Consider the following 25,620-nt stretch of genomic DNA (forward strand, 5'->3'; position numbering starts at 1 on the left):
TCCTCAATCCCCTTTCTACAGGTTCCCAGAGAACACAGTATTTCCCCTTTCATAGAACTCCCAATTCCTTCTTTAATGTCTGGCTTTCCCAGTAAGACTATAAACTCTACAGTCAGAGAAGGTCTCTCTCAGCATAAAGGTGTTTGAACCCTTGGTATTGAGTTGCCATCTTCCCTTGCAGTAAGAGGACATCCCGATCTCTAACAGCCTGGCATTATGTTATCTACCTGGGGGAAGATTACCACATACTCCCAGAGGAAAACTAATAACTACAAAGTCAAAAATGTGGATTTTTAGGAGATCTCTAGGCTTGAGCCATAGGACATCAATGGAAAGTCTCAGCAGGAGTCAAGTCTTCTCAGCACTGGGTTTTCTAGGCTTATCTACCTGGAAGCCCTACTTCCTATCTTTGCCCATCTACTTCTAAGGATACTTTCAGGGCTTACTATGGGTATCCCCTTCTTTAAGTCTCAAACGTTTGACTTTCCAGACTGCAGATTTTCAGGGAGAAATTAAGTGTCTGACAATGGCTGGAAACCATTCAAGGTTTGTTGCAAAGAATTTATTGATTCACTGATACCTTCTAACGCTCCTCATATGCTGACTGTGAAGACAAGGACACCACGTGGGTAGGGATTTAGTCCCTAGAGTGCTCTTATTTCTTTAAAAATCTGGAGGCAATTAGGAACATAAATAGTATAGTCATTATGTAACACAATATCAAAATCTCCTGAAAAAATTAAAAATTATCATATGATCCACCAATTCCACCTCTGGGTATTTACCAAAATTCAAAGCAGAATCTTAAGTGCTATTTACACACTCAGATTCATTACGGCATTATTCACAACAGCCATGAGGTACAAACAACCCAAATATCCTCTGACAGATGGATAAAGAAAATGTAGTCTATTCATGCAATGGAATGTCATGCAGCCTTTTAAAAAGGAGATCCTGTCACATGTTACAACGTGGATGAACTTCAAGGATGACTAAGTCAAATAAGCCAGTCACAAAAGGACAAACGTGGAAGAGATCACTCAGGAGAGATCTAAAGTAGTCAAAATCATAAACACAAAGTAGAAAGGTGATTGCTGGGGGAAGAGGGGGAATTAATGTGTAGTTATGGTTTTGCAAGATAGAAGTTCTAAAGATGTTGCATGACAATCTGAATATACTTAATACTCAACTGTACACTTAAGAATGCCAAATTTAATGTTCTGTGATTGTAACCACAATTAAAAATAAATTAAACCGAGATCCCTGGGTGGCTCAGCGGTTTAGCACCTGCCTTCAGACAAGGTCGTGATCCTGGAGTCCCGGGATCGAGTCCTACATTGGGCTCCCTGCATGGAGCCTGCTTCTCCCCCTGCCTGTGTCTCTGCCTCTCTCTCTCTCTGTGTCTCTCATCAATAAATAAATGAAAATCTTTTTTAAAAAATTAATTAACTAAACCCAAAATGCAATATGCTAAAATTCCAGTAACATCAGTTTGATATTGATGACCACTTGAAATTTCTCATCATTCTCCTTGCCATTTCCATAAACTTGCACAAGTCATATGTATGGTTTTTCATTTCCCCATTTACAAAATGGGGGCTAATTTCAGAGTATTTTAGTGATGAGAAAGGAGAGGATGTGTCCAAGAAAAGCACCCTGGTGGGTGTCTCCTGCACAGAAGTTCAGATGCCACCACTCTCCCCCTTTCCTGTCCTCACCAGCCTTCCAACACACTGGCTGACTCCCACAAAGACAGGCCCAATTAATGTAGATTAGTTCCACAAATCATAAGCATACAATGGCATTTAAAGTCATGTTTTGTTATTCCACAAGTCCAATAAACAAAATGGATGAGAAATAGATTTTTCATATATGTGTGTGTGTGTGATTTTTTAAAATTAAATCAATAGCCTCTAGGTCATAAACATATCACTGAGTTTCCACATACTTCACCCCACACCAAAACTGATTTACCAAAATGGCCCAAGCCTGGGGAGATGGGTTGGGGCTGGGCTGTGGGCAACTTGGATGTGGCAGTGGCAGTGGCAGGCCTCCCCCCAAGACAGCATACAAGAGATCAGTTATTTCCTATACATAGTATAAAGTTTTCTAAGTTTTGCCTAATGGCAAAAAAATTTCAAAACTGGAGCTCAAGACTCCTCTGCAGTTGCTATGCCACTATTCTAGGGACTCAGTCAATCACTTTTGTAGCCTGAAATCTCCTTAACACTCATACTACTACTTTGAAATATTTTATTCCTTTCTTTCTTGGAAAAAAAAAGTGGACATTGTAAATTTCAGAAAAACAATCAATGGAACAGCAAAGAAAACTGGCCTACTATTTGGGAATAAATAGAACTGCATTCCTGACATAATCCTTTTTTTTTTTTAAGATTTTATTTATTTATTCATGATAGAGAGAGAGAGAGAGAGAGAGAGAGGCAGACTCAGGCAGAGGGAGAAGCAGGCTCCATACAGGGAGCCCGATGTGGGACTCGATCCCGGGACTCCAGGATCACGCCCTGGGCCAAAGGCAGGCGCCAAACCACTGAGCCACCCAGGGATCCCCTCCTGACCTAATCCTATACGAAAATGGACTTGGGGTGGATTAGAGAATGAGATGTAAAAGCTTAAAATGTAAAGCCACACGCACTGCTGATGAGAGTATGGAGCAACTAGAAACATCATACCTTGCTGGTGGGAATGCAAAATGGTTTAACTACTTTGGAAAATAGTCTGGTACATATACGTTTACCATACATCCCAGCAATCCCATTAGTCATATCTAAGTGAAACGAAAACTTCCATTCACACACAAAAAGCATACATACAGAAATGCTTATAACAACAGTTGTCAAAAATTGCTCTTCAACTTGGAAATGGATCAACAAACTGATACATCCATAAGGTCTAAATGAATACCTTTGGCTTGTTCTCCCCTGGGTGAACACTTTTCACAAACTAGGACTCTAAACTGTCAGTTAAGGATAAACTTACATTAGTATCCAACAGGTACTCTTACCAAGGTTCCTAAGGGAGCAAGAATAAAGATCTTCCTGGGTAACAATCCTTATATCCGGGATTGGGGTAGGGGTGGGGATAGATGGAACAGCTTGAGTGTCCACTAGACAAAGTGATAAAATAGGAATGCATACTATAAAATTCATTAGAAACAAGTTATATGTACATAATAGATTTTCTAAAGTATTAATAGTAATAGATAAGATCCAAAGCATAATTCCACTCACATAAATTAGAAACACACTCACAAGAGGACATTTTAGAAAAATATCCAAAGACTCACATGACTCATATTAATGGAAGGATATTAGGGGAGAATATAAGAATGAAGGCAAGATGAATAGGAATATATCAGATTTTGGGGCACCTGGGTGGCTCGGCAGTGGAGTGTCTGCCTTTGGCTCAGGTCGTGATCCTGGGGTCCAGGGATCGAGTCCCACTTCGGGCTCCCTCCTGACTCGCTCTGTATGTCTCTCACAAATAAATAAATAAAAATCTTTTAAAAAATATATCAGATTTTATAAAGTTGATGTAGTAGGGACTGAAGGATATTACCATCTACTTTTGGGCTAGAAATTCTTACCCCCCCCCCACACACACACCATGGGCAAAAGCAGCTTCAACACTATCCAAGTAAATCTCACAAGAAAAGGGGTTTTAACTTTCTAAGACTATGTCAATTTAAGCATCCATGTTGAAGGGTACTACGAAAAGTACAGGCTTGTCAATCTGGTCACTAGAAGTGTACTGGTAACAGCGGAATTGTTGCTTGACCTGTTATCATTTACAGAAACAGGTTATTAGTAGTCTAGAATGCAATGCTTGGCCATTCTAAGAGTTCATGAGCACTGTATTATGTTTCCTGGGGCTGCTATAACAAAGTATGACAAATAGGTGGCTTGAAACAAAAACACAATCCTGGAGACTAAAAGATGGAAATCAAGGTAGTGATAGGATCATGCTTCCTCCAAAGAAATCTAGAGAAGAATCCTTCCTTGTGATTTAACTCAATTATGCAAGATGTTATCACTGGGGGAAGGGTAAAAGGTATAGGAGACTGTGCTAATTTCTCAACACCTTGTATCATTTCACAAGAGCAAAAAGTATTTTTTTTTTTTTAAGATTTTATTTATTTATTCAGGAGACAGAGAGAGGCAGAGACACAACACAGGCAGAGGGAGAAAGAGGATCCATGCAGGGAGCCTGACATAGGACTCAATCCTAGGTCTCCAGGATCACACCCTGGGCTGAAGGTCGAGCTAAACCACTGAGCCACCTGGGCTGCCCATTACAAAGTAAAGAAAAATTGGGGGGAGAAAAGCCTGTAAGCCAGACACAGCAATGAAATGCAGCAGAGTAGAAAGATAATGGAATACCTCTGATTAAACGTCTTGTTTTTTGGCCCACTCATTCCCAACTCAACAGAAAATGGCCTCCTGTGGTGGCACTCTAAAAATCAACTGGGGGCAGGGGGGTGGGGGGGCGCAGCCTAGGTGGCTCAGGGGTTTAGCACCTGCCTTCAGCCCAGGGCGTGATCCTGGAGACCCGGGATCGAGTCCCACATGGGGCTCCCTGCATGGAGCCTACTTCTCCCTCTGCCTGTGTCTCTGCCTCTCTCTGTGTCTCTCATGAATAAACAAATAAAAATCTTTTAAAAAATAAAAATAAAATCAACTGGGGGGGTGCCTGGCTGGCTCAGTTGGTATAGACCAGGCAATTCTTGGATGTTGGGGCTGTATGTTGGCTGGAGAGATTAAAAATAAAATCAACAACTGGGAGAAGGGCCATCAGTTTTACTTTAGATCTACTGGCGAAGAAGCAGGATTTCCCATCTACTGAGGATTCTTACGTTGGGCACAAGTGTCATCTTGCAGAATTTTACAAGAAACCCATGAGGAAGAAATGAACCCAGTTACAGATGAAGGAACTAGAGATTCAAGTGGCATCATTAGTAACTTACCTCGGGTCACACAGTAGAGTAAGAACTCAAAGCCAGGTGTACTGAGGCCAGGGAATTTGCAATAGCAATCAGTTTGCAGAAAGGTCCATGAAGGTCAGAGTTAGAACAGATGACTTTTTAAAAATTAAATATGCTAAATAAGCCCTTATAATAGCAAAAGCCATAAAATGGTTACTTCATTCCCTTTTTTGTTTCTTATCTACACATTGCAAATCAATTTACTCTAAACCATTTAACAACTGAAAATACATTAATGTCCAACATTAGGAAAGAGATTTGATCTCTCCACTGGATGGGTTTCCACAATAAAAGGTAAAGATTATGAACTATGGAATGACAAAATATACCAGAAAATGTAAAGTAGAAAAGTAACCAAAGGAAGCATATTCAAAGGAAAAAGGTTTAATATACAGATTGAAGATTCACATCATGATAAAGGATATAAAGTTGAATACCTTCTTGCAATAAAAGTTCAAGTTTTGCATCTTTTCCTACTTATACTGTTATCTTTTTTTCCTGTGCTTTTCTATTGCTTTCACCCCACCTCTTCCTGTCTGTTTACATGGATTCTCTCCCTCTCCCCAGTAGTTTGGAAAGCCTACTCCTACAGAAGCTAAAATGATTAACACTAATTTTAATACACCCTTTAACTTCACCAACATCTAAGCAGCATCTGTAAAGTTCCTTTCCCCTTCTCCCCAAAGTATACTGTTCACGATCCATCCTCCTGGGTAGGATTGTGGCATTTTATTTTCGTTTTCCTTTTTGACTTTTGCTGTGAGAGGAAGGTAATATATATATGTGTACTGTGTGTACAGGTTTATTATACTCATCCTAGATGGCTAAAGTATATCCTCCAGTAATTCTTTCAAAGAGGGTGTGCAAGAAACAAACTTTGTGAACTCTTCAGTATCAAAAAATGTCTTCATTTTACCTTCAAAATCAAATGCCAATTTGGCTGGGTATAGGATTCTAGGTGTAAAGCCTTTTGCCTGCAGAATTTGTATTATATTGCTCCACTGACTTCTAGCATCTAGAGTGTCCAATGATAAATCTGCGGTCAATCTGATTCTCATTCCTCTGTATGTTATTTCTCTCTTTCTGGAAGCCTTTAGGATTTTTTCTTTGTCACTAGAATTCCCAAATTTCACCAAGATGTGTCTAGGAGTGAGTCTCTTCTCATCAATCTTACTAGGTATTCGATAAGCACTGACAACCGAAGGACTTGAATCCTTTAGCTCTGGAAAGTTTTCTTCAATGATTTCGTTAATTATTTCTTCTGCTCCATTCTCTTTATTATCTTTTTCTGGAATTCCTATCAAACGGATGTTGGAACTTCTCGATCTATCCTCTATGTCTCTTGACCTTTCTTTATTTATTATCTGTTTGGCCATTTGCATTGTATCCTTAGAGAATTCTTCAATTCGATCTTCTAGGCTGTCCATTCTCTCCTCAAGTATATTTATTCTGCTATTCAGAACATCTATAGAACTTATTTCTAAGACCTCTGGAAGAGAATTTTTAATATTGGCAACCTCCTCCTGTAGCTCTCTAAAGCTGGTATTTACATTTCTTCTGAAGTTTTCTTCTGTTTCTTGTATTAAGTCTGTTTCTTTAGACGTTTGTGCAACTGTTTGTAGGGTTTTGTGTCGCTCTTTCTCAGTTTTCCTTAAAAGTTTGGTGATCCCTGATGGAGTACTCAAATTTGTACTTAAATGCCTTTTCTGCTTCTCAGGACTTAGCTCTAGTGATGTTGAGGGAGAGGCCAAACGCAAGGTACGACAGACTGTCCCAATTCCTTGGTTTCTGGGCATAGCTGCTTCCTCTTTATTCTGGGCTTTTTGTACCATCTGGTATTTCACCAATTTTTTCTTCTCAAAGTCCCGAGCCAAATAATCACAGGCAATTTCTTTAAGTCCAACTGAGGCCTCTTTTTTCTCAATCTGGGAGGCAGTCTTTATATTTTCTACTTCAGAGTCCTCTCCTTCCTCCCAAGATAAGACTACTTCCATTTCCCACTCTGAACCTTCTTCCTCCTCTGGCTCAGAATCTTCTACCTCTTCAATTAAAACAATCTCCAAGTCATTACTGTTTTTTTCAACTCCATATTTTGTATTTACCACAGAATGACACTGAAATGTTGAATCCGGTTTCTTATAGGATACTGAAGCCTCCTCTTCTCCTTCCTCCTCCAGCCCCAAAACCTCATTATTTCCCACCTCTTCTTCCAACTCAGAAGTGTCTTCCTCCTCCTCTAGCCCTGAAGTCTCTTCTTCCTCTTCCTCCAGGCCCGAAGCCTCTTCTTCCTCATCCAACTCTGAAGCCTCTTCTCCCTCCTCTTCCAGCTCTGAAGAGTCTTCTTCTGGCATCTCTAAATTCTTCACCTCCCCTGGCTCAGCAACCTTTACTTCTTTAACAAAGAGAAAGCTCAAGCCATCACTGACTTCCCCCTCAGCTCCATCCTTTGAATCTAATCGAGTTTTTTCCTGAAGTAAAAAAAAAGAAAACAAAACTTTGTATCCTGTGTTAAAGGAATTAATGCTTTCACTCTTTAAGTTTAACTGGACCACCATCTTAACAATTACCAAATATCTATAAAATTATTTAAGTATTACTTATTCTTGAATGCTTAGGTCCTCAAATAAGTTTCCCCTATGATCACCCCATCACACCTGGTATTGGTGCAGCATTTGCAAATTTCCATGGAGTCATAACATTTAGTGTGTTCCTTCTATATTCCCAACACTGACTCTCAAAAACAACTTGTTAGTCAACGTCTGATTACATGCAGGACCCTAAGGTAGACACTTCTCGAACTTCAGGAACACTACCAAAACAAACAAACAAACAAACAAACAAAAAGCCCAATACTCATATTTATTTTTTCCTCAAAGGAAATAAAAGTAAATCTAGTATTTCTTAAATATCCCTCTTTGTAGTTCAAGCTCCAACCACATTACTCAAAAGGAAAGCATGTTTTGGTTAGTAGTACAGGCTCATTTGGTAGAGCACGTGACTCAATCTCAGGGTCATGAATTCAAACCCCACTTTGGACATGAAGCCTACTTTAAAAAGATTGGCTTGGGGATCCCTGGGTGGTGCAGCGGTTTGGCGCCTGCCTTTGGCCCAGGGCGTGATCCTGGAGACCGGGAATCAAATCCCACATCAGGCTCCTGGTGCATGGAGCCTGCTTCTCCCTCTGCCTATGTCTCTGTCTCTCTCTCTGTATGACTATCATAAATAAATAAAAAATTTAAAAAAATAAATAAATCTTAAAAAAAAAAAGATTGGCTTGTTCAAATCCAGCTGTCATATTTGCTACTGGTGCATCAACTTGCCCTCTAGAACAGCATCTAAAGACAGCACTAAAACAATAAATAAAGAGGGGCACCCTGGTGGCTCAGCAGCTTATCACCACCTTCAACCTAGGGTCTGATCCTGGAGACCCAGGATTGAGTCCCATGTCGGGCTCCCTGCATGGAGCCTGTTTGTCCCTCTGCCTGTGTGTCTGCCTCTCTCCCTCTCTCTTTGATGAATGGAAAAATAAAATATTTTAAAAATATAAATAAATAAATAAATAAATAAATAAATAAATAAATAAATAAATAAAAAAGACAGCACTATTTAAGATTGTTGGGAGGGTTAAATTTGACAACCTAGGTACTGAGCCTGAGATAGTTATCTCTAATACAGAAATTGGCTCATAATATTCCTTGAAACCCTGTACGTACCTCTGAGCTTTTTAATGCTCCCTCTGTTACAGACTCTTCTGTATTTAGGGCTAGCTGATCACTATTTGTCCTTCCACCCCTCCTCCCCATCAACTGTCCAGGACAGGTTGGGGTACCTCATCTGTGTAAATCTCTGGGGAACAGTTAAATTCTGAGGTTAGGTGAATTCTCAAAGAATTTGTTGATCCAAGTATATTTCCTAATTCTAGACTGTCATTTTAGAAATATTTTACACTTCAAAATGTTGGGAGGGCAAAAGAGTTGGGTATTCTTTTGAAAACACATCGAAAATACTGGCTTGGGGGGCACCTGGGTGGCTCAGTGGTTGAGCATCTGCCTTTGGCTCAGGTCATTATCCCAGGACCCCATGGGGAGCTTGCTTCTTTTCTCTGCCCCTCTGTCTTTCATGAATAAATAAAATCTTTTAAAAAAATACTGGCATAGGATACAGGCCTCTGAGGGTACAAATAAATGGAGGTATTCTGTGCTCATTAATTGGTAGAATATTGTTAAAATGTCTAAACTACTCAAGGCAATCTGCAGATTCAATGCAATCTCTACTAAAATTCCAATGCCACTTTTCATAGGAATAGAACAATCCTAAAATTTGTATGGAAACACAAAAGACCACAAATACCCAAAGCTGCCCTGAAAAGGAATAAGGCAGGAGGCATCACACTCTGATTTCATGCCGAATTACAAAACTATAGTAATCAAAACAGTATGGTATTGCAGGATAGTTCACAAAAACAGACATACAAATCAATGAAAACAGAATAGAGAGCCCAGAAACAAACTCACATGTATATGGTCAACTAATACATGGAAAAAGGAGGCAAGAATATGCAAGGGAGATAGTCCCTTTAATAAATGGTGCTGGGAAAACCGGACAATCACATGCAAAAGAATGAAACTAGACTACAGTCTTACACCACAGACAAATATAAGAAATATACACACACTGAAGATGGAAGACAGAGAATGTCTACAATATACCACAGGAACTACCTTTTAAGATTGGGATCACAAAAAATATTCAGAAAATAACCTAATGTGTTTTCAATGAAATCAAATACATGGGAACATAATCTAATCTAAGAAACCAAGATCTTTATACATGGAATGGGTAACAGCTAGATATTAACATAATGAACGCTAGAATAGGCTTTAGTAAAATAGATTTATTTACTTGTCCCTGACTACTAATGAAGACAACTTAGGACTACTTTATAAATTGAAAGTTGAACACACTTCTATTTGGTCATTTTTTTCATAATCCCATTGCATGAGGGCTTTTAACTGAATTTACTCAACTGTTTGTTTCTATTTTTCCCTTTTAATGATTTAAAAGCAACTATCCTAGTGTTTACCCTTAAATACATAACATTTAAATTTTTCTTTTAACATCTGTAATGTTTATGTGCAAACTCTTCTCAAATCTAACCTCTTCCAATCTTCCACCACCACCCATTTAAAGAAAAAAAGCCTTGAAGTCATTACTCTTAAGGCCATGCTTTTACTTTTAATTATTTCTTAAAAATTGGTTTAAACTCTAGAAGAACTTTACCAACTATTACTTATTCTCTGCATATAAGCTCCACAGATCTGTATACTTACCACTTTTTCTTGAATTCCGTAACTTCTTTCTTTCTTTATCTTTTCATTTTGTGGGAGTACATCTTTCAGTAATTTGTTCATAAATGGTTTTTGGCTAATAAAATTGCTGAGACTTTGCATATCTGAAAAGGTCCTTACTTCACCATCACACTTAAATGTTAACTTAACTTGGCACAGAACTTTAGGTTCAAAATCATTTTCCCTCAGAATGTTGAAGACATTACTCCATTGCTTACTAACGTCCAGTGTTGCTGATGAAAAGTCTGCTGCCAACCTAAGTACTGCTCCTTCATCTTCTCTGGAGGCTTTTAGAGTTTTCTCTTTATTCTCTAAATTCTGAGGGATTTTTTCCTCTCTTTTTTCTTTTACCTGTTCATCCTCTCCAATCTCTTGGTTCTCTTGTGTTACTTCTATAAGGATGCTACAATCTTCACAAGTGTTGTCTAAATTGCCTATGGCTTCCTCCACACTTTCCAGGACTTTGTCATTTTGTGATTCATCATGGGACAATTCCTTGCCTTGGTCCACACTGTAGTCCTCAGGTTTGTCTAATTTGCTACTCAGTTCACTTATTTCTTTTCTTTTAGAAGCCACATTTTCAGTATCTTCAACTATGTCAGAGTTTGCTCCTTCTATTTTCTCTACCGAACATGGTTTTTGTGTGGTTGAGCCTTTTATTTGTTGCCACTCCTTTTTGGTACTGGAGTTGTTTTTATTTTTCACTTCAGGTATTTTACTTTCTACTCCTAAAATTTCCATTAGGTCATTTTTAAAGGATTCTCTTATCTCTTCAACCATTAACTCCAGGCTTTCCATCAAGCCTTTAAACTTCATCAGCATAACTGCTGACACATCTTTGCCTTTTAAATCTAATACTTGAGCCATCTCCTGGTCTTCTAGCAACTGAATGCTTTCCCTATGGGTGCTACATTCCGGTTTCTTTGCAAGTCTAACAACTTCTGACTCTGCAATGGACATTGTGGATATGTTGTTTTATTTTCCTGAAGAGTAACTTTTGTTCTTGCAGGTCTGCTAGACTTTCCCAAACTCAAAAATCTTTATAATATATGTATCATCTGAAACACAAAAACAAAAACAGAAACTCATTTACTGATGAATTCTTGAGAAGCACAATAATCAAGAATATGAATGTGGTTAAGTAAACCATAGTATGAGAACTCCACCACAATTTAATACAAAGGGTGACAAGATGGGTGTATGCATACTAACAAAAAAAAAAATAGAATTCAAAATTCATAAAAGATTAAGAAGACCGCACTCAAGTAAAGCTTTCAATGCCATAAATCAACCAAATAGTAGATGAAAACGAATGACAGAAATTGACCAGTTTCCTATACTATTAACTTTGCTGCCTGTGTTCTCTGGGAGGATTAAACAGAGTACAAGAAAATAAACATTACTAAAAAGAATGTATCATACCCAATTCTTTAAGTTTAAGGCCTTGAATGGAATCTTATACAAAATGGAAAGAGAAGCCCCTTTCTTTGACGCAGAGATAGTTAACATTAAGACTTTAATTTCTTTAAACATGCTCTCGGGGCGCTTGGGTGGCTCGTTTAAGATCTGTTTGTTTTTTGTTTTATTTTTTTTTTTAAGGTTTTATTGATTTATTCATGAGAGACACACAGAAAGAGAGAGAGGCAGAGACACAGGCAGAGGGAGAAGTAGGCTCCACGCAGGGAGTCCGACGTGGGACTCGACCCGGAGTCTCCAGGATCAGGCCCTGGGCTGAAGGTGGCGCTAAAGCACTGAGCCATCCAGGCTGCCCAAGAGCATGACTCTCTATTTTAGCTCAGGTCATGATCTCCGGAGGCTTGGAGCTCTGTGCTCAGTGGGGAGTTTGAGATTCTCTTTCTCTTCCTCTGCCCCCCCTCCACAGGCTCTCCCTCTCACATCAATAAATCAATCTTTAAAAAAAAACAAAAAACATACCCAGCTCTCAAGTCAATTCAGAATATTACTTTCCAGAATGCAAATATGAAGGCATACCCTGAGAGGAGCAGAAAACCCATGCCTACTCCCACCTCACAAAGGCCCCTTTATCTTTGCATGAGGAGACTCACTTAGGTTGTTCATTTTTGTTTTTCAGCATTCCACCCTGTGGTCCTGACCCTGCGTGGTGTAAAGGGACAAACCATCCCCATTCCTCATCACTTAGTTAACAGGGATAGGAAGCATGTATGCACAATACACGCTTTGGACAACAGCGGGGATGCCTGTTCCTGAATCTTTTCCTCTGCAAAACATAGCAGGTATTCAAGTTCTACCCACTTGACTTTGCTACTGATACACTAACAGTTGTACCACCTGCCTTCAAGACCCAAACTGCTTGAACTTACAGGTATGAAAAGAAAAATTCCCTCCTCTGTAAGAGTATTTAGCAACTTAATGGAAGGAGATTAGGGTAAATAAACAAAAGTGCTAGCGATTATCAAAGAAGATGAGCAGAAGAGTAAAGGTTAATAGGACTCATGAATACTAATAGTAACTTTGAGGAACAGAACCAGAAAACCTTTCAAGCATCGAATGGAGGGATAAAAAACACAGATAATAGCAATAGATAACTCTCACTGGAATGAAGTCATCTGAAAAAAAAAATCATCATCGGGTCGGGTTAATAAAAGATGCATATTTATCTATATATAGTATCGATAAAATTTCTGAATTCAGACATGAGCATAAGTCCCCAGAAACATTTATTTCTTTTTTAAAGGTTTAATGTCTTTGAGAGAGAGTGAGAGCATGAGCTGGGTGGGGAAGGGGCAGAGGGAGAGGGAGAAATAGACTCCCATCTGAGTGTGGAGCCTGACTTGGGGCTCAATCCCAGGATCCCAGGATCCCAGGATCATGACCTGAGCTGAAGTCAGATGCCTAATCCACTCAACCACTGAGGCGCTGCCCACTACCCACACTTAGTGAGGGACTGTATACTAGTTACTGTGCTGGATAGGAAAGGAAAAAGATATTGAGTTAAAAACTGACACAGAGGGGTGCCTGGTGGCTCACTCAGTTAAGTGTACAATTCTTTTTTTTTAAATTTCTTTTTAAAGATTTTATTTATTCATGAGAGACACAGAGAGAAAGAGGCAGAGACACAGGCAGAGGGAGAAGCAGGCTCCATGCAGGGAGCCCCGATGTGGGACTTGATCCCACGTCTCCAGGATCAACTGCTGACCCACCCAGGCATCCCTAAGTGTCCAATTCTTGTTTTCAGCTCAGGTCCTGAGATCAGAGATGAAGCCCTGCATCAAGCTGGTGCTGAGCATGGAGCCTCCCTAAGAGTCTCCCTCCATCACTCTGCCCCCCTTTCCCCAAGAAGAGAAAGCAAAGCAAAGCAAAACAAAACAAAACAAAACAAAACAAAAACCCTGACATGAAACCTCCTCTGAAAGGGGGTAAATATCTAGGGAGAAACAAGTATCAAATTGCCATTGTGCCCACTTACAAAGTACGGGGTCAAGGGTCATAAGTGTCTATATCAGGTGTCATTTTATGTATTCAAGGGAGACTCAGGAAGGCTTCCCCTGCAGAAGTAGTTCATAATGGAATGTGAGAAATAAGCAGCAGTTACATAGCAAAGAACAGAAGCAAGTACATTTCACGCAGGGGAGAAACTACCTGCAAGGCTGGAGCAAGCGTCTTGGAAGGGTAACCCACGGAGGGAGGGAGCAGGAGGGCCGGCTCTGGTGGATCTGGCTTCTAAACGAGGAAGGTCAGGAAAAAGCCAGGTTTTAAAGGAAGAGTACACATTTTGTTGAACTCATGAAGTGTGAAGTGCTCTTGCAATAATTAAGAGAACCAGATAAGCATGTCTAGAACCCAACCTAGTTTCTGCTCTGCAGATACACATTTGTGATTCATATGCCCATAGGCAGTTAACTCCATACCAACATTCCAAAAACAAAGGAAAAAAAATCATATCAGCATGAGATTTAAGAAGATGCTATAAGCCATTTACTGGTAGAAAATATTTCCCAAAGACCTATCTGATAAAGGATGGTTACCCAAGATATACATGAAACTCCTACAACCTAGTACAAAGAAAATGAACAACCTGATTAAAAAAATAGGCAAAAGACTCGAAGAGACATTGCACCAGGGATGATCTACTAACAGCAAGTCAGCATATGAAAAGATGCTCCATTGTGTGTCATCAGGTAAATGCAAATTAAAATAACTAGATACCACAACACGCCTATCAGAATGGCCAAAATCTGAACTACTAACATCAGATGCTGATAAGAATGCAGAGCAACAGGAACATGCATTCACTCTGTTGATGCAAATAAAAAATATTACAGCTACTTTGGAAGACACTATGGCAGTTTCTTACAAAACTAAATATACTCTTACCATATGACCCTACAATCATGCTCCTTTGTAATTCATCCAAAGGAGTGAAAAAACTTGTATCCATTCAAAACCTGCATCCACCCTGAGAGGCTTGCTTACTTATTTGTTTATTTGTTTATTTATTTATTGAAAGATTTTATTTATTTATTCATGAGAGACACAGGCAGAGGGAGAAGCAGGCTCCATGCAGGGAGCCTGACGGGGGACTCGATCCCAGGTCTCCAGGATCATGCCCTGGGTGGAGGGTGGCACTAAACCGCTGAGCCACCCAGGGCTGCCCTGGCAGCCTTAACTGAGAAGGAACCAAGGTATCTTTCAGTAGGTGGATAAACTGTGGTACTATTCTTCATTGCTAAAAAGAAAGGAGTTAGTAAGCCATAGAAGACATGGAGGAGACTAATGCATATTACTAAGTCAAAGAAACCAACCTGGAAAGGCTACATACTGTAGGTTTCCAACTACATGACATTCTGGAAAAGTCAAAACTACAGAAAGAGAAAAAGATCAGTTCTCAGGAATTGAGGGGAGGGAGATAAACAGGCAAGAACACAGGATTTTTAAGATAGTGAAATTCTTTTGTTCTGTTTTTTAAAAAGATTTTATCTATTTATCCATGAGAGACACAGAATGAGGCAGAGACTAGACAGAGGGAGAAGCAGGCTCCAAATAGGAGCCTGATGTGGGTGGGACTGGATCTGGGGACTCTGGGATCAGGCCATCAAGCGAAAGTCAGAAGCTCAACCGCTAAGCCACTGGGGCGTCCCACTGAAATTCTTTTGTATGATACAGTTGCAGATACATGTCATCCAGTTGTCAAAAGTCACAGAAACTCAGAAAATTCAGTCACCAAGAATAAACCCTAATGCAACCCGACGGACTCTGGGTGATAATGATATATATCGATGTAAATTCAAAGATGGTAACAAATGTGCCACTAGGGCGTGGGATGCTGATCACAGAGGCTGCATGTGCGTGGTGGCAGGGAGCATATGGGAGGAGTTCTCTGTACTTTGCACTCAGTGTGCTGTGAACCTAAAACTGCTCCAAAAATTATGTTTATTAGTTACAAAAAATAAGCATGAAACATCTTGTCTGCATAAAAAAAAATAGAACTTTAGGGACTACTACAAAAAGAGATATAAGAATCATAGGAGGGCAGTCCAGGTGGCTCAGTGGTTTAGCGCCACCTTCAGCCCAGGTCGTGATCCTGGAGACCGGGGATCGAGTCCCAAGGCTCCCTGCGTCCGGCTCCCTGCGTCCGGCTCCCTGCGTCCGGCTCCCTGCGTCCGGCTCCCTGCGTCCGGCTCCCTGCGTCCGGCTCCCTGCACGGAGCCTGCTTCTCCCTCTGCTTGTCTCTGCCTCTCTCTCAATCCTGTGTGTTCTCATGAATAAATAAATAAAATCTTACAAAAAAAAAAAAGAATCATAGGAGCAGCTAATAGGTCATTCATATTGGGACAAAAAGGATACACACTTATAGTCACACAGTTCAAAAATTTCTCATTCTAGAAAAATCAAAATATGAAAAGTTATGATAGCATAAATTGAAAAGTGAGGCTTTCTATGTATGGCATTTAAATAGTAAAAGTTAGAGGCACCTGGGTGGGTCATTGGTTAAGCATCTCCCTTCGGCTCAAGTCATGGTCCCCTGGAGCTGGGGGTCCTGGGATAGGGGGGTTCACCTCACATTGGGGCTCCCTGCTCAGGGGGGTGGAGCCTGCTTCTCCCTCTCACTCTGCTATTCCTCCTGCTCGCACTCTAACTCTCTCAGAGAAATAAATAAAATCCTTAAAAAAAAAAAAAAAAGAAGAAGGGCAGCCCGGGGGGTTCAGCAGTTTAGCACTGCCTTCAGCCCAGGGCCTGATCCTGGAGACCTGGGATCAAGTCCCGTGTCGGGCTCCCTGCATGGAGCCTGCTTCTCCCTCTGCCTGTCTGTCTCATGAATAAATAAATTGTCTTTAAAAAAAAAAAAAGAGAAAGAAAATAGCAGCAGAAAAAATCCAACACTATTTAAAAGGATACACCAAGATCAAGTTGGTTTATTCAAGAATGCAGGGAGTTGCTATGGAAAACAATAAGGTGGCTCCTCATAAAATGAAACACAGGATGACCATATGATCCAGCAATGCCACTTCTGGATATTTAACCACAAGAACTGAAAACAAGGGATGCCTGGGTGGCTCAGTGGTAAGTGTCTGCCTTTAACTCAGGTCATAATCCCAGAGTCCTGGGATCAAGTCCCACATCAGGCTTTCTGCATGGAGCCTGCTTCTCCCTCTGCCTGTGTCTCTGATGAGTAAATAAAATCTTTAAAAAAAAAAAAAAAAACTAAAAACAAGAACTAAGTAATTTGTACAGACAGAAGCTCTTTCTGCTCATGATTCCTGTCCCTGTGTTTTAATAAAAACACCTTTTAGCAAGGAAAAACAATGATTTGTACACCCATCTTTACAGCAGTACTATTCACAATGCTCAAGAGGTGGAAGCAACTCAAGTGTCCTTCAAAAGATGAAGGAACGAAATGTGGCATACACATACAATGGATTATTCAGCCTTAAAAAGGAACATCTGGGCAGCCCTGGTGGCTCAGCCATTTAGCGCTGCCTTCAGCCCAGGGCGTGATCCCGGAGACCCAGGTCGAGTCCCATGTCAGGCTTCCTGCATGGAGCCTGCTTCTCCCTCTGCCGCTCTCGTGCTCTCTCTCTGTTTCTCATGAATAAATAAATAAATAAATAAATAAATAAATAAAGTCTTTAAAAGAAAAAAAAATAAACATCTGATAACTTGCTACAACATAAATGAACCTTGAAGACACGCTAAGCCAGTCTCAAAAGGACAAGTACTGTATGAGGCTACTTACATGAGGTACCTAAACATCATCGAATTCACAGAACAAGAAAGTACAATGGTCTTGCCAGGGGGCTGCGGGGAGGGGGAATAGGGAGATTGTGTTTAATGGTAGAATTGCAGTTTGGAAAAATAAAAGCTTGGAGATTGAGGATGGGGATGGTTGCACAATAATGCAAATAAATATGTTTAATGCCACTGAATTTTACATTTAAAGGATAGTTACAGTAAGTTTTATTGTGTGTGCTTGGTCACACTAAAAAATGCCCTAAGAGGGGCACTTGGCCGGTTCAGTTGGTAGAGCTTAGGGCTCTTGATCTCAGGGTTGTGAGTTCAAGCACCATGCTGAGCATGAAGCCTATTTAAAAAAAAAAAAAAAAAAAAAAAGAGGCAGAGTATGTAGGTGCCTCAGTTGGTTAAGGATTTGACTTGGGCTCAGGTCATGATCTTGGGATCCTGGGGTGGAGCCCCATGTCGGACAGGTGTTCACCGGGGACTCTGTTTCTCCCTCTCCTGCCCCCTGCAAGTGTGTGTGCACACAGGCTCGCTCGCCCACGCTCTCTCTCCCCCCTCTCAAATAAAATCTCTTAAGCTGCTAGAAGTTTAAAAGCAAATAATTTATACATGTAATGTACTACACTGACTGCTCAAAAAAGAAAACATTAATAGTTGCAAAATATCTTAAACCTACCATTCACTTATGACAAAACAACTCGAATGACAAGCAGCAGGAGGTCAAAGGAAAAACGTATACAAAAAAATCTTAAGTCAGAGAAAAGGTCAAAAGAGAGAAAGAAACATGACTACTAATAGAAAAAGTGATCGATATTAGTTATTCATTCCTCCTAATAAAATAAACTAGAAAATCCAACACCAGGAGTTGTACCTGATGCTTAGTCGAGGCGACTATGAGAAGGCAATCCATAAAGTCCACTGGGTAAGACTCCACAGTCCTCAACACTTCAGTGACATGGGGGCTGGGGACCTATTCCAGTTTAGAAGACCAAGGGGACCTATTCCTTATCCAGATCCCAGTCAAGCAAATCAACGTGGAAGGGCCGGAAATTTTGAATGTGGACCAACTATTAAATGATACTAAATATGAATTGTATTACCTGTGATAATACTGTGGTTATTTAAGAAATGTCCTTATCTTTTAAGAGATAGAAGAAGTTCAAAAGGCCCAAAATGGTGTCACATAGGTTAAAGTCCCAACTCAGTAAACCAAGACTGAATGAATACTTAACATAACTGCAGTTTCAACCCAGGAAGATAACCTTTAAAAAGTTGATCAAGAATTTTCTGGTCAGAAAAAAAAAAAAAAAAAGAATTTTCTGGTCAGAGAAGCCTGGGTGGTTCAGTGGTTAAGCATTTGCCTTCAACTCAGGGAGTGATCCCAGGGTACCAGGATCAAGTCCCACATCAGGCTCCCTGCATGGAGCCTGCTTCTGCCTCTGCTTGTATCTCTGCCTCTCTCTGTGTGTCTCATGAATAAATAAACAAAACCTAGAAAAAAAAAAAAAGAATTTTCTGGTCAGCACCAATAATCTGTCACATGAGCCCTCTCTTTCTTCTAAAGGTCGAGGAGACAATACACTTATTAAAACACTTTTGTTGGGATCCCTGGGTGGCATAGCGGTTTGGCGCCTGCCTTTGGCCCGGGGCGCGATCCTGGAGACCCGGGATCCCACGTCGGGCTCCCTGCATGGAGCCTGCTTCTCCCTCTGCCTGTGTCTCTGCCTCTCTCTCTCTCTCTCTGTGTGACTATCATAACAAACAAACAAACAAACAAACAAACAAAAAACGCTTTTGTCCCCAGATGGTGGGACCTCACCTGAACTAATCCTTTTTCTCTTTAGGACTTCCTTGTCCAGCCTTTAAAAACTTTTCCCTTTCTGCAGATCTTCGGTGCTCCCCTCTATTTGCTAGACAGGATGCAGCCCAGTTCCTGAATTTGCTAGACAGGATGCAGCCCAGTTCCTGAATTGTTTAATAAACTTGTTTGAATTTTATTTTTTAAAAATACTTAAGTTTGTTTTTAACCTGAAACATGGTTGATATATAATATTATGGTAATCCAGGCATATAAAGAGTGATTAGACAATTACATATAGGGGATCCCTGGGTGGCGCAGCGGTTTGGCGCCTGCCTTTGGCCCAGGGCGCGACCCTGAAGACCCGGGATCGAATCCCATGTCGGGCTCCCGGTGCGTGGAGCCTGCTTCTCCCTCTGCCTGTGTCTCTGCCTCTCTCTCTGACTATCACAAATAAATAAAATTAAAAAAAAAAAAAAGACAATTACATATATTATGATATGTTCACCATGAGTACAGTTACAACAATACTGAAGCTTTTAGGGCACCTTGGTGTCTCAAGCTGTTGAGGTCTGCCTTTGGCTCAGGCTGTGATCCCAGGGTCTCTGGGATATCTGAGGTCCTGGGATCAAGTCCATATCAGGCTCCCTGTGGGGAGCCTGCTTCTCTCTCTCTGCCTGTGTCTGCATCTCTCATGAATAAATAAATGAAATCTTAAAAAAAAAAAAAAAGATTTATTTAAGTACTCTCTACACCCTCCATGGGGATCATGGAGATCAAACTCAAACTCAGAGATCAAGAGTCACACAGTCCACTGACTGAGCCAGCCAGGAACCCCTGTCTCCTAACTTAAAAATTGTTAAGAAAACCACTTAGCGGGATCCCTGGGTGGCTCAGCGGTTGTGCACCTGCCTTCGGGTAGGACTCCAGGGTATGATCCTGGAGTTCTGGGATCGAGTCCCACATCAGGCTCCCTGCATGGAGCCTGCTTCTCCCTCTGCCTGCTGGGTCTCTGTCTCTCATGAATAAATAAATAAAACCTTAAGAAAAATAAAGAACTTTTTAAAAAATGAAAAAAGAATACCACCGAGTTCTCCCAGATGAAACAGACTGCTCTGTGGGTCTTACAAAAAATATTAGTCCCCAGATGGAGTCCCACATCAGGCTTCCCGCATGGAGCCTGCTTCTGCCTGGGTCTCTGCCCCTCTCTGTCTCTCATGAGTGAATAAATAAAATCTTAAAAATAACAACAACAAGAAACAAAAATACTACTAGAAATGTAAAAGTATAAACAATATAGTCAAAAGTAAGAATTTTCCTTAAAGAGAAAAATCTACAAAGTGCAAAATTAAGCATGAGAAATGATCCACTGCAAGGATTTTTCTAAAAAGCTCATTTGCCAATGTATGTTAATAAAAAAAGCTGGGCAGCCCGGGTGGCTCAGCGGTTTAGCACCTGCCTTCAGCCCAGGGTGTGATCCTGGAGATCCGGGAGTCCCCACGTCGGGCTCCCTGCATGGGGCCTGCTTCTCCCTCTGCCTGTGTCTCTCATGAGTAAATAAGTAAAATCTTAAAAATAAATAAATAAAATAAAAAAGCTAAAGGAAATAAATAGCATCCTAGCCAAACTTATTCAAAGGCGGCTGGCGTTGTTAAGGTGTTGGTGTGGGGGTGACTGTATGTGATTGACTTGCATTGGTTAGCAGGTCAAAATGCAGATCTTCGTGAAAACCCTGACCGGCAAGACCACCATCACCCTGGAGGTGGAGCCCAGTGACCTGGAGGCCAAGATCCAGGATAAAGAGGGCATCCCCCCTGACGAGCAGAGGCTCATCTTTGCAGGCAAGCAGCTGGAAGATAGCTGCACTCTTTCTGATTACAACATCCACAGAGTCAACTCTCCACCTGGTTCTTCGTCTGAGGGGTGGCTGTTAATTCTTCAATCTTGAATTATTAGTGCCCAATGATGGCAGTGCTCTGCACTCTAGCCATTTGCCGCAATTTAAGTTTAGAAATTACCAGTTTTAGTAAGAGCTGAATCACTGGTTTTCTCAATAGCTGTTCAAAATGTTAATGAAAGTTTTGTTGCGTGGTTAAAAAAAAAAAGTTGGTGCATTTCTTTACTGCATTCCTACCCCCCCATTCAGGGGTGCCTGGCAAGTCTTGATATCCCAGTTTGAGTCTGACCCCCACAGTGGGTGTAGAGAGTACTTAAATACATTTTTTATTTTTCTTAAATACATTTTAAAAAAAATCTTCTAATCAAGTATCTATCCACAAAGTAAAAACACAAACCCCTCATCAGATTAGTATTAGAACGGATAATTTTCTTTTCTTTTTTTGTTTTTAAATATTTTATTTATTCATTCATGAGAGACAGAGAGAGAGGCAGAGACACAGGCAGAGGGAGAACAGGCTCCATGCAGGGAGCCCAATGCGGGACTCGATTCCGGGCCTCCAGGATCACACCCTGGGCTGAAGGCGGCGCTAAACCGCTGAGCCACCCGGGTTGCCCTAGAACAGATAATTTTCATTAAATAGTTCTGAACTGCAAAAAAGCTGAAACAGAAGGGGGAGAGTAAGCTAAAACAGGTAAGTGATTCATAGAAGAGGGAATAACATTCTAAACCACCACGCACACACACACACACAAAGTCTTTAATGTTTCTTGTAGTAAAAGTTCATATAAATCAATAAGCTAAAATAAAAAAAAAAAAGGGCACTGCAACGCAATACCAAACATACGAAAAGCTCCCCAATCCCAGAAGATGAGGATATAAAAAAAAAAAAAGAATCCCTTTTACCTCTCTGGGGTGGGAGCAGTTACAATTTTCCAGGAAATTGGAAAACCTCTTAAAATCAGGTATAATACATAATGACTCTCCCCTTGAGAATCTACACCAGGAATAAAACCACCTGTACCTAAGAACACATAGACAACAAACCACAATCCACCACGCGGTGCAACTATAAGCAGCCATTTACAGAGTATATTTGGAGACCTAACACGCTGGTTTGGTTTGGAATGTCCTTGATATAGTAAAAAAAAAAAAAACAACAACAAGCTGCAGAGAACACATGCAGTAGAATTTTCATATATACACAAAGAACCAGCAGAAACGAAAAAGGATGGTATACATGAAAATATGCTCAATTTTATGAATCAGGAAAATGCAAACCACAACAGATTCTAGTGTGTTAGAAAATGGATTACAGCCAATGCAGAGGCAAACCTCTGCCCTCTCCAAGCCTGAAAGGGGCACTGGGAATTTGCAGAACTTTTTTTTTTTTTTTGCAGAACCTTTTGGGTAATTAAACTGGGAAAAGCATAATGCCGTTTAGAAGGAGTTCAAGTTAGTCTTTTCCTTTATTCTTCTCCCCTGCACCCAGAAAAGACACCCAGACACAGCACACAATGATGCAATGGCAAACCAAACCCTTGGCCACAGGGAATGGCCCGGGAAATATTAACTCTTCTTTTTCTGGCTAAAAGGAAATCCGCAATACCACTAACACATTCAGGAAAAGAGAAAAGAGAAGAAAAGAAAAGAGAAGAAAAGAAAAGAAAAGAAAAGAAAAGAAAAGAAAAGAAAAGAAAAGAAAAGAAAAGAAAAGAAAAGAAAAGAAAAGAAAAAAGAAACACCACACACACACAGAGAATTGGCTGCTCACTTTGAAAATTCACCACAAAGGAAATGCAAGTAGATAATAAACATATGAAAAAGCAGTCAAGGCCAAGGAAATGCAAACCAAAACAAGATGGTCCATCCGGAGATTAAGGGGAAACTTATCCCCTACCCCTCCCCCCCAGGGCCTTGGGAGTGTGAATTGCTAAAGATTTCTCACCCCTTCTAACAGGTTCCAGCCTCTAGAGTGCTCTCCTAGGTAAATTAAAGTTTCTTAAGACCTAAATCCAAACTCATGGCTGCACTGATTAAAAACCTCCCAATTTTTCCTAAGCTTTTGATGGCAGTCTAAAACTGACCTGAAACTCGCCAAATCGAGGGGGGGGCGAGGGAGAAACTCGCTAAAGGTGCTCCAGCCTCAGCCTCTGCAAATCCTGTTTTCTTCCCTGATTAGGGATTGTGAGGCCAGAGTGGATATAATTTCAGGATGTCTGGGATCTTGGGCGGGAAGAGACCACCTATTTATTTTCATTCATCTCTGAGAGGAATTTAGCATTTGACATCAAAATAATACATTTGAGATACAGAACGTGCGATCTTCCTAACCTATTTCACAAAACCGAGTGGCGGGTCTAAACTACCTTTTAATTTGACAGAAGAAGGGTAAAAGCATTTTCCGATACCTGCAACAACTGAATCGTGAAACACCTCCGATTTCCAGGGGTGACCAAATCTGGGATCCGGCCAACAGGAGACAACCACAGCCCCAGGCACAGGATTCCCAGCCTACACCCACTGCCGCAAGACTCCCAGCTCATCGGTCCAAAGGTCAATTGCCCAATTCACTCTGAACTATGCACCCCTGCCCTCCACTTCTCCAGCTTCTCAGCCACTCCACCAAGTCTCACCTGCTTACCCAGCGAAGACCGATCACTTGGAAGAAAGTTCTCTGCAGAACAGGACTTGGTCTTCTGCACAGCAGTCCCAGTGTCTAGAGTTCAAGCAAAGTCCATGATGCAGAATTTAAAGCTTAAGGTTTAGCATGTAGAGAAGTACTCCACTTTGTATATAGGAGGGGGGAAGGCTCCTTTCTAGCCTTTTGCTTTTCTAGCTGTGTGTTAGCTTCGATTTACAAGATCATAGGAATTTACGCAAAGATACAAAGTTACTGAGAGTCTGGGAGGGGAGGCTGGGGAGCCCTGCTGGGGAAGGCAGAGATCTAGGGCCCCGCCTGAGGGGGCAAGCAGACAGACAGGGGTAGAGGATGGTTTTCCTTTTTTGTGCTAATTGGGGTCTATTTCCCAGGACACTTTGGCAGTAAATATATATTCACCGTTTGAAAAAGAATTCAGTTATTTCTAACAATGAAGGCGACGCAGAAAAAGTCACTACCTTCAAACCTATTCCCTTACTTGTACAGTTTTTGGGAAGTACTGCGAAGACGGGGTTGGGGATGAAGTTCAAGGCCTGGCATCCACGAAAAGGGGACAGACTTAACACCCAGGTCCGCCAGGCTCCAAAGCGCTCCTTCATTCCATCACCCCTCAAAGACACCGAGGAAGTGTTCACCTCCCCCACCCTTTTACTTATTTTAAAGATTTTATTTATTCCTGAGAGATAGAGAGAGGCAGAGACACAGGCAGAGGGAGAAGCAGGCCCCATGCAGGGAGCCCGACGCGGGGTTCGATCCCGGGTCTCCAGGATCACGCCCTGGGCCGAAGGCAGACGCTCAACCGCTGAGCCACCCAGGTGCACCCCCCCCCCCACCGACCCTTCTTTTAAAGCCCGTACGTAAGTAGTGCCTCCTTTCCTTGGCCTCACTTTCTCCTCCTGGCACTGCTATTTTACTTTTCTCTTCCTTTTTTTTTTAAACTCTTCCCACCCAACGTGAGTCTCGAACTCACAACCCTGACATCCAGCGTCTCGTGCTCTTCTGAGCCGGGTGCCCCGGCACTGCTATTTCAACGCCGCAGCTCTGCGGGGAGGGGAGGCTGAGGAAGGGGCCTCTGCCACCGGCCCGTCGGGAACAAAGCAGGGCGCAGAGCCCGAGGGGCCCCGCCGCGCCCGTCCCCCCGCACCTGGCCAGCCTCACCTGCAGAAGGGATCCAGCCTGCGGACGCACCGGCGCGCCAAGGGAGGAGCGAGGGTGGGCTCAGCCGGTTTTGCCGGCTCCTCCCCTCCCCTGGCGGAGTCGGGAAGATTCTAGTCCAATCCCCTCGCGCCCTACACTCCCGCGCCCGCCCCCCCCCCGCCCCCCGCCACGCTCCTCCAGTCCCCAAGCACCTGCTGACTTCCCCTTGCCGCCCCCCGCCCCCCAGCTCCAACCTCCGTTCGGAGTCCTCGGAGCCCCGGGCCCACCGTGCCCCACCCCGCCCCCAGGACCTCCCCCTCAGCCAGCCCCCGTCGCCCTCACCCCCGCCAGCCCTGACAAAAGGCTCACATCTCAATAAGGGCAACACTAATTGCCTAGTTTATGCTGGCGGTAAGCCCAGCGTTCAGTCTCGAGTCCTCTCTCTTCTTCAATCCCCACAGATCCAAACCCTTGAATCTGTCCGCTCTCTCCCTCTGCGTGGCCCCTCTGCTGCCCTTGTCCACATCATTCCTTTTTGAGTGCCTCAGGGCCTTCCTATTT

The 25,620-nt window shown here is 41.8% G+C and overlaps 1 protein-coding gene and 1 pseudogene across 7 annotated transcripts; one reads left to right on the forward strand and one right to left on the reverse strand.

Annotated features, from left to right (window-relative positions):
* Positions 1 to 5,367: 5,367 nt before the first annotated feature.
* On the reverse strand, positions 5,368 to 25,324 carry L1TD1 (LINE1 type transposase domain containing 1). Of its 7 annotated transcripts, none has more exons than XM_041770686.1 (4): positions 25,081 to 25,324; positions 13,969 to 14,049; positions 10,330 to 11,405; positions 5,368 to 7,467 (listed from the first exon to the last, which is right to left on the reverse strand). In XM_041770686.1, the coding sequence occupies exons 3-4, from the start codon at positions 11,305 to 11,307 to the stop codon at positions 5,824 to 5,826; spliced, it is 2,622 nt and encodes an 873-aa protein (XP_041626620.1). In that variant the 5' UTR covers positions 11,308 to 11,405; positions 13,969 to 14,049; positions 25,081 to 25,324; the 3' UTR covers positions 5,368 to 5,823. The 7 variants fall into 7 exon arrangements, with proteins under 7 accessions (XP_041626620.1, XP_041626616.1, XP_041626619.1 ...); XM_041770682.1 differs by lacking the exon at positions 13,969 to 14,049 and adding an exon at positions 23,897 to 23,979; XM_041770685.1 differs by lacking the exon at positions 25,081 to 25,324 and adding an exon at positions 23,897 to 23,941.
* Positions 21,021 to 21,698, forward strand: LOC121499701 (annotated as a pseudogene).
* Positions 25,325 to 25,620: the final 296 nt, after the last annotated feature.

The sequence above is a fragment of the Vulpes lagopus genome, chromosome 10, assembly GCF_018345385.1.
Source record: "Vulpes lagopus strain Blue_001 chromosome 10, ASM1834538v1, whole genome shotgun sequence".
Lineage (NCBI taxonomy): Eukaryota > Metazoa > Chordata > Mammalia > Carnivora > Canidae > Vulpes > Vulpes lagopus.